The following is a 9,004-nucleotide window of genomic DNA, read 5'->3' on the forward strand; positions in this document are numbered from 1 at the left end:
CCCATCCTCCATCCTGAACACCTTTCTTCCCTGTGGCCAGCAGTCCCCACCCACAGTCCCCTTCACCCCCAGTCATGAGGATCCTGTCTTTGAGGCAGTTTGATGCGTTTTAGCCACTTCTCCAATCCTGAGCCCCATGACAGCTGCCCTGTTCCCTATAGCCCACTTTGCAAAATATGTAAGATTAACACTTACAGGGCAGAGTTCCCAGGAACAAGACAGGAACACAAAGATAACAGGGAAAGACGAAGCTGGGCCCCGCGTGGGAGGGCACGGGGGGATGAGGTGGAGAGTAGCTGTCGCTGGCACGGGGCCACCCGCAGGTCAGGGAGGCTCAGGGACACTGCCCAAGGCCTCTGTACCATTTCAAATTTAATGGATTTCTTTAAAGTCTGTGGCTGTGTTCTCTGTGGCAGCACCTGGACCTGTGCACACCCAGTGAGTCTCACAGCAGGCACAGGCTGCATGGGGGGAAGGGTCTCAGGATCTGCCCTGTCCCAGGCCCAGGTACCAGTGTGGACATGGGGGGGGTGGGGAGTAGGCAGAGCGGTGACAGACACAGGGCTGCTGCTCACACACTTTATTAAGATGCACCTGGGGCCCTCACGGCCCCGTGGAATGTGGATTACCAGGTTGTGGACCTGCCTGGAGCACCAGGACCAGTGGATGGGCCTCCAGGAAGCTGAGACCTGGTCCTTCCAGTGTCCCCAGGAGGCTGGGGACCACAGCTCAGCTGCCTCCCCACCCCATGTGAATACTGCTCTGGAGAATACATGGATATAAAAAGCGCCAGAAGCCCCTCCCATCCCCAGCACCACGGTTAGCACTTGGCCACCCCCTCCCACCTGGTCTGGAGACCCTGCAGTTGCTCAGGCTGGGGCTCCAGGCACCTGCTCCTCCCCTCCCTGGAGCATAGCACCAAGTCCTGTCGTGGGAGAAGCGGGTTTGGACGTGATCATCTCCCTGGTGGGTGGCATCCTTTGGCAGAGAAGCAGAGTGGCAGGTGGCCTATGCACAGTAGGTGTCCGCCTTTACCACCTGGCAGTACATGGTCATGGCAAAGGTCAGGCCCAAAATCTGTGGGGATAGGAGGAGGGCTGGGCAGGGCTGACCAGGAGGCCACAGGCCACTGCCTGCAGGCTCAGACCATGAGTGGAGGGCTGTCCTCAGCAGGTACCTGACCCTGACCAGCCTGGGTGACGCCTCCTGCAAGCCTCCCAGGGCAGTGCCTGCTCACTGCAGGCATCAGGTCCACCCAGGGGGTTCTAGGGCTCAGTTCCTAGATGCCCACCTTTCCTGTGGGCTTGGCCACACTGGGCTCCACTGGCAGCTCTCAGGGCCAGTGTGCTAGGCCTTGGGCCCCCTCCTCACCTGGCCCGAGGCCCCTGTGGCCTGCCCCACTGTGCCTGTTTGCCCCATCTGTGACCTGGCTGCAGGCCCCACATGTCTGCACTCCAGACATTGAGTGGGTCTGACCCTCAGGAATTCTGTAGGGGGTTGTGAAGCCAGGAGGGAGTTCAGGGGCTATGGGCACCAGGGGCTATGGGCACCAGGGCCCAGCTGCCACACTGGAGCTGCTGCCTTGGCCCCCACACCAAGCCTAGGACTATAGGAACCAGGACACCATCCTCCATCCACTAGGAGCACACTGCAGCCCATCTGTCCCTGAGATATCAAAGATCACCTCCTGTGGAGGTCATTCCTGACCATCCTGTGAACTGCATCTCTGTTCACAACACTGGCTCCTTAAAATCTCGTCGTTATCACCAACCCACCCCCGATCTGGGCTCTGTGGGGCAGGCCTCTGCTGCTTTGCTTCCTGAGCTCAGGAGGCCTCAGTAAGGGTGTGCTGGGAGTCCCCCGGCCCTGCATACCTGCACCAGTGCTGTGCACAGCCCGAAGACCCCCACAGCCAGCAGATTCTCCTGGAGCCACATCTTCACCGTCTCGTAACATGGCTGGGGGAGGGCAGTGTCACCGCTGGGCCTCCCTGGCCTTCGGTCCCCACCCTCCAACCCCCGTGGGCCCCGAGGAGGGTATCTGCTCACCGCCTTCCACCAGGTGCCGGGTGCATGCAGCCCACAGCTCTCACTGAACTCCAGGCAGCAGGAGTCAGGCACACGTGTGGCATTGTACACCTCGAACCAGTCAGTGTAGTTGGAGACGCCACAGCAGCGGAACTGGAGGGAGTGCAAGCCTCGGGCTTGGGTGGGGGAGCGAGGACACACCCCACTGGCCCTCACCCCACCCTTACCAGGTCCACCCACTGCCCACCCTGGCCTGCGCCTCACATCAGTCTGGATGATGCTCCAAGCGTTGGTGAGTCCCACATTGCCCTGCGTGCCATACAGGTGCAGGCCCTTCTTCAGGTCTTGCTGGGCATACCTGTCAATCTGGGGGTGTGGCGGCGTCAGCAGGCCCCCCCACCGTGCCCTCCAGCCCCCAAAACCAGGTACCACCTCCCTCATTGAGACCCCATGCTCACCCCCACCTGAGCCCTGCTGTCCTGCTGCCTGAAGTCACAACCTGCCTCTGCCAGCCCTCGCCTCCCCCTGGGTCTCCATGGCCTGGGGGGACAGGGTGAGTAGATATGTGTACACGCACTTGTTGGTACAAACACGTGCTCAGACGCAAGAGGGCCAAGAGGCCATGACACCCTAGCAGCTGCGGGCACACCCAGTGTGGATCTTCATCTCATACCGTTCTCAATAAAGGACCCAGGGCTGGGGCAGGGAACGTACAGGAGCGTGGAGGGTCCTGTCATGCCAGAAAGTCAGGAAGCACCCATACACGTGCAAGGCTGGGGGCAGGTCAGTGGGACCCAGGTGCCAGCTGGACAGAGCAACAGTGTGTGCACAAAACAGCAGTGCTGGGTCATGGCCCAGAGCACAAAACACAAAAACAAGCTGTCCTGGTACAAACGATCAGATAAGTAAATGCTCGCCAGAGGGCAGCAGGTTGGCCCAACCCAGCCCCAGTGGAGGGTGGGAGCTACGCTTCATGCGGCAGGCGGGCCTTGCCCCTGGGTAAATCTAAACCCAGGTCGCTGGTCCCCATGGGTGTGGACACAGGGCTCTTGTCCTGCTCTGAGCCTGTGGTGCTCACAAGGGGAGGATGGAGCCCCCACACCTGCAGCTGTACCTTGTCAGTGTAGGCGAAGAAGAGGATGGCAATGGTGGCCTCCAGCAGGAACACGAGCAGCAGCATCACGAAGAACTGTGGGGGGAGGATGGGCTGTGGCAGACTCAGGCAGACCCTGGCCCTTGCCACCCTCAAGTCCAAGGGCTGCAGCGACAAGTCTCTGACACCTGGTGCTGCCAGGAAACCCCTGCCAGATGCCCGTGCCCAGACATCCCCCAGTGTTGCCCCTACCACCCCTGGGACCCTCAGCCTCAGTCCCGAGTCTAGGGACAGTGGCTGTCTCTTGCTCAGCCTCTGAGCGTGGGGGTCCCGGGCTGGCCTGGGCTCCTGTCTTCTACCTTCATCTTCATGGGGCAACCCAAACCCCCAGTTGGGTACAAGTCCCCATTCCTAAGGTCCCAACCTCCAGCCCCTGGCAGGTGCCTTGGGGACACCTCTGTTGGGACATTTGAAATGGATCCCAAACATCACCTGTCCAAGGGCTGTTTCCTCTGTGCTTCATGCAGGTGCCAGCATCCCTGTGTGGTGGGAGGGGGCCCAGCGGGCAAGGCTGGCATGCAGAGGCCCCACAGCCTGAGTCATACCTCTCAGGGCAGCCAAAGTAGGGGGAAGGAATCAAGACCACAAGCCACAGGTAGCCCCCACCTCTGGCCACATATACCTCACCTATACCAAGCACCCCAGAGGCACAGCCCCGAGCTCAGCCCTGGGTGCTCCTGGCCAGGCTGAGCAGACAAAGGTGGCCTTTGCCCTCCACGGCTGCCCCAGCCACATTGCTCTTCCTGTGGGTCACTGATATCCCCAAAGAGACAGCAAAAGCTAGACAAATCGGGGGTCCCTGGACAGGGTGGGCATGAGTGGGCCAGGGGAGCAGACACTGTGTTGTCCTGGGGTCCCCTCTCCAGTCTCTGCTTAGTCTGGGCTCAGTACACAGGGCCCATGCTGCCCCTAGGAGGCTCCCTGGACAGGGTGGGCATGAGTGGGCCAGGGGAGCAGACACTGTGTTGTCCTGGGGTGCCCTCTCCAGTCTCTGCTTAGTCTGGGCTCAGTACACAGGGCCCATGCTGCCCCTAGGAGGCACCTGGTGTTCCAAATGCCAGGTTACCCCTGGGCTTCTGTCCCTGTAGGCCAGGTGGGGCCCACACGTTGCAGCTTCCTCAACTGTCTGAGAAGCTCCCGGCAGGGCTGCGGGGGCCTGGCTGTGCCCCGTGCCTCCCACCCACTGCCTCCCAGGGGTTCCAAGCCCAACTGGGAATAGCCCAAACACTGGTCACCAAGAAAGCTGACACAGATGGGGGGACATACACCCCAGGAAGGGGCATGGAGGGGAGCAGGTCGGCTCCACCAGGGCTCAGAGACCTGAGGGAGGCCCCACCCTGGGCAGGGTCTCAAACAAAGGAACAATTTGAAGCCCCGTGATTTAGGACTTCAGCAGGTTGTGAGCCGTTCACCCACTGCCGCTGCCCCAAGGCCTCTGCTGGGCATATTAATAGGTAACTAGCCTCATCCGGGAATCTTTTTCCTTTCTAATTATCCATGACTAACATTTCTGAGGAGGGGAAACAAATCCCTTCCTGTAAATCCATCTCTGACGCCAAGCCAAGACCGAGGCAGAGAAGGGGGCCATGAGGGTCTCAACAAAGAGTCCCAGGGAGCTGAGAGGCCAGGCCTAGGACAAGGAGCTGGAGAGGGGCTAGGGGGTGGTCAGGATGAGTCTCAGAACAAGCCCAGTGAAGGCTGCATACGTGTGTGCACACATGTAGGGTTGTGCCTGTGCATACATTTATCCGTGTCAAGGGAGACCCCTCCAAGCTCTGGCAAGCCCTCTCGGGGGCCAGGCACTCACAGTGAGCAGGAGGCACTTGTTCTCCTTGAGGGCCCCGATGCAGCCCACGAAGCCGATGGCCATGACGAAGGTGCCAGTCACGATGAGCAGGTTGGCAGCCGACAAGGACGGGAAGGAGGAGGACAGGGTGGCGAAGTTCCCCTGTGTGGCAGCCAACCAGATGCCGACGCCCAGCACACCACAACCTCCCAGCTGACCATGGCCATGGAAAGGAGAGGGACAGGGTGAGATGCTGCACGTAAGCTCCAGGCCCCTGGGACAGAGCCCAGTCCACCAGCCTGAGGCCACACTGCCCAACAGCCTAAGCAGAACCACCCAGAGTCCCCAGGGGGTCCACAGCAGGCCCCTAGCCCACCCTTGCTTGCCCTGATGGCCTTCCAGGGTAGGAATCCTCCAGGGTCGCCAGAGCCAGGCACATCTCCCCAGTCTTTTCCCAACACCCTATGCACACCCACACTCCACGGCCACAGTGACAGGGTGCCTGCCCCTGCTAGAGATGACCCTGCTGTTGAGGTAGCCCAAGACAAAGGCCTAGTGCCTCCCCCAGGCACCCTACCCCCAGGAAGCATCCAGCCACACCCTTGCCTGGAGAAGGGACTGGGTCACCTATGGACCCCAGAACCCGCCTGCAGCCCCCACATGCTGCCCTCAGGTCTGCCAAACACTGTGTTCACTCCCCCACCAGACAGGCCACCTATACCCTCTTTCTCCAATCAGACTTTTGGGTGGGTGGTCCCGAGGATTATAAACATCAGACCCCAGGTGGCCATCCCTGTGGGGCTCTGTGGTGCCCCCAGCTGTCCCCCAGTCACCCCTAGGAGGGGAAGCCCTGACCCCCACATGCTCCTGCTCATAATCAAGTTACAATTTATCACAGCCATGCTTCCCAGCAGGAGCAGAGCAGGAGGGTCTCGCAGGTGTACCTGCCGTGGGCACTCATGGCGGCCTCTGCTGCAACCTCCTTAACAACCACAGCTTTTATTGAATTTCATAATTGCTCATTATTACAAAAATCAACTAAAAAGGAAGCTGGGGGAAGGCAAGGCGGTGGTGAATCCAGAGAGGGCTCTTGGACTGGCATGGTGACAGACCCAGTCTCAGGGGAGTGGGGGTCAGCCACGCTGACCAGTGGGGGCCTGTGGCTCCAGCCCCCCAGCTCTGAGGCCTGGGGCTCTGGCTTGGTTTAGGATGAAACAGAAGAATGTGTTCCACAACTGGGCAGGTGGCGGGCAACTGCCTGGGATGGCTGATGGGCTCTGGGGAAAGGCCAAGCAACTATGGGGGGTACCTGCCCCACTCAGGACTGGCCAGGACATGGGAATAGGCTGGAAAAGCCACCCCTCCACCCTCAGATCACTCAGACCCCATGCCCAGGACAGGCTTGGACCCCAGACTCAAGGAAGCTCACAGAAGGCTCCCCCACGAGCCCCTCATCACCCCACAAAAGCCTCATGAGCCCTGATGGCTGTTCTCACACCCCGTTTTCCAGACAAAGAAACCGGTGCTGGGAGATGAGCTGCCAGGCACCCATATTCTCCCACCCACCCGCCATCTGCCACAGCAGCCCAGCTCTGGACAGGCCTGGGGCCTTGACCCTGGAGGGACCCCAAGACTCAGGCAGGTCCGATGGGCCTCAAGATCCCTGTCTCAGAAGGCCTGGGATGGGGGGATGCTGCCCCCTCCCCATGTGCAAGCTCCCTGGCCCCTCCCCCAACCAACACATCACACCAGGCCAGCAGGGCTGGGGGCTGGGGAACGGCGGGCGGCCGCTCCATTCTTACTAGCTAGTGGGCAGCAGCACACGGTGCGGTGCATTAAGTCAGGCTGGCAGGAGACTGCGATGGGGGAAGGGGCATGTGGCTCCCAGCCCAGGGTGTGGGCTCGGGCCTCTCACTGGTGTCTTGGGTCCCTCTGGGCCCCACAGAGCCAAACTCTGCTGGAGAGCCCGTGACCCCCCCACCTGTCCAGTCCATTCCAGAGCAAACACCAGCAATTCTCCCTGCCCCTGTGTCCTTCCCTGTGGTTTCCTCTGCTTAGCATTTAGAAACAAAACATTTTCTGGATGCTGCTGGCTCAGGGCCTGCCCTGGGAAGCTTTGCTGAGCGTGGGGCCTCTCCCCAGGGCAGGGCAGGTGGCTGCAACTCCAGGTCTGGCACAGGGAAGGGGCCTAGGTAGAAGTAGACAAACCAGCTGCAGGAAGAGGCATCGGCCCTGTGCTCTGGGCACCAGGTTTGAGGAGGGTGATCCCGATGGAGGGGCTTACCTGCCCCTGGCTCTAACTGCACAGTCCCTGGTGGTTCCTGGAAGGGCCACCGTGGAGCTGACAGGAGGCCTCAGTGTGGCACCCAGCTTGGGTGTGGCTCCTGAGCAAACCCAGCCCTAGTGGTGAGGGGAGACTGCCCAGATGGCAGACCTGGGAGACCTGGAGAAGGCTCAGAGGTGGGAGCAAGCACAGCCTGGTGGAGAGTGGCCCAGGAGCCTACCCTGGGGAGGGACGCACAAGCCAGGGGTTGATGTGCCCGGGTCATGGCACAGGTGCCAGGTGATGTGCCAGATTAGGGGGTCTGTCCTCACCTGCAGAGCCAGGTCTGGGACCTAGCCCCAGAGTGGGGCAGGGGTCTGTCAGCTACAGAAATGCCCCCTTTCCTGTGGGACCTGTGCTCCTTGTGTGGGATTGAGATAGGGCTGGGCCCAGCAGTTTCTGGGATCGTGCTGGCCACGGTGCTGATCACAAGCCCAACACCCGGCTCAGAGTGGGCTCCTGCCCTCAAGGAACCAGGCAGCTCCTGGCCCTGGTGGGTCACACCTCAAGCCGAGCACCCAGACAGAGTGGTGTTGGTCCCTGAGCAGAGGGGCGGTGCTGGTACAACGGGGAAGATTGTCATTGAAAACCCAAACTGCCTGCGCCATCCACTTCTGCCTTCCAAGAACAGCAACCGCTCCTGTCAGCAGGAAAATGAGCCATTCTGAGTTCCCCTCGCCCCACAGGGATGCCTCAAAGGGTGTGGGGAGGACGCCAGGCAAAGCAGCCAGCGCCATGCCGGGTGGGAGCCGAAGACAGTCCTGGGCAGGGAGGGACCTACACCCCAGCCCCTTCCACAACTGCCCCAGCCCTAGTGGAAACTTACTGCCTTAATTAACAATCCACAAACATCCTCACCACTTGAGACAGCAGGAAAGAGACACCACTCACTGTCACCCTAACTGTAACACAGAGGACACCAGCCATGCTGCCATAGATGCCCGCACCGGCACATGGCGTCACACACACAGTCACGCACACACTGCCTTGCCTGTGACCAGGTATGCCCCATGAGCCCCCGAGGCTGCCCCAGGAGCCCTCACGTTCCCACAGACCAGTCACCTGCACACTCGTAGACACATGTTCTTACAAAATGCATGCACGTGGTTAATAGAATTGCCCATAATTTTGAAAATGTTTCTGCATACATGCCCCATGAGCCCCCGAGGCTGCCCCAGGAGCCCTCACGTTCCCACAGACCAGTCACCTGCACACTCGTAGACACATGTTCATGTACTTACAAAATGCATGCACGTGGTTAATAGAATTGCCCATAATTTTGAAAATGTTTCTGCATATGCAGCTTTTAAAACATTTTGGCAGGAAAATTACAGCCTCAAAGTGCAGGAAAAAACAGGCCCCATTAGACTCAGAACATCAAAGGCAAGATGAGCCCCAGGAGGCCAGGTGCACCGGGTTCCTCCAGGGTCAAGCGCAGCCAGGGCAGCAGCGGCCGGGGGCCAGGCTGGGATGCCACCCCAACCTTCCAATGTTCCCCCACCCCACCAGGCCAGACAGAAGCCCATTTGGGAGGCAGATCCTGCCCCCACCACCCCGCCACTGAGAAACCCAGCCCTGTCTGCCTCACAACCATGGGGATCCTGGGGGGTGGTGGCTGGGGTGCACCACCTATGAGAGACCTCCCCTGCCTCCCAGGTCCCCATCCCAGCCTTCTTCACCTCTGAGGTCAGCTGTGGTCGAGTCCTCCCTGTCTC

The 9,004-nt window shown here is 60.3% G+C and overlaps 1 protein-coding gene across 1 annotated transcript; it reads right to left on the reverse strand.

Moving 5' to 3' along the window:
* Positions 1–565: 565 nt before the first annotated feature.
* On the reverse strand, positions 566–5,174 carry TSPAN4 (tetraspanin 4). Its single transcript, XM_008588579.1, has 6 exons — positions 4,988–5,174; positions 3,142–3,216; positions 2,292–2,393; positions 2,049–2,180; positions 1,875–1,958; positions 566–1,077 (listed from the first exon to the last, which is right to left on the reverse strand). Exons 1-6 carry the CDS (start codon positions 5,048–5,050, stop codon positions 1,009–1,011), a joined length of 525 nt encoding a protein of 174 aa, XP_008586801.1. The 5' UTR covers positions 5,051–5,174; the 3' UTR covers positions 566–1,008.
* Positions 5,175–9,004: the final 3,830 nt, after the last annotated feature.

Source organism: Galeopterus variegatus, unplaced genomic scaffold (genome assembly GCF_000696425.1).
Source record: "Galeopterus variegatus unplaced genomic scaffold, G_variegatus-3.0.2 Scaffold4911, whole genome shotgun sequence".
Classification (NCBI taxonomy): domain Eukaryota; kingdom Metazoa; phylum Chordata; class Mammalia; order Dermoptera; family Cynocephalidae; genus Galeopterus; species Galeopterus variegatus.

Coding starts and splice junctions, on each gene's coding strand:
- TSPAN4 (XM_008588579.1), bottom strand. CDS start 5,050: ATGGCCATCGGCTTCGTGGGCTGCATCGGGGCCCTCAAGGAGAACAAG. Junction 3,217..4,987: donor ACAAGTGCCTCCTGCTCACT/GTGAGTGCCTGG, acceptor CTCCCCCCACAG/TTCTTCGTGATGCTGCTGCT. Junction 1,078..1,874: donor TGTGCACAGCACTGGTGCAG/GTATGCAGGGCC, acceptor CTATCCCCACAG/ATTTTGGGCCTGACCTTTGC.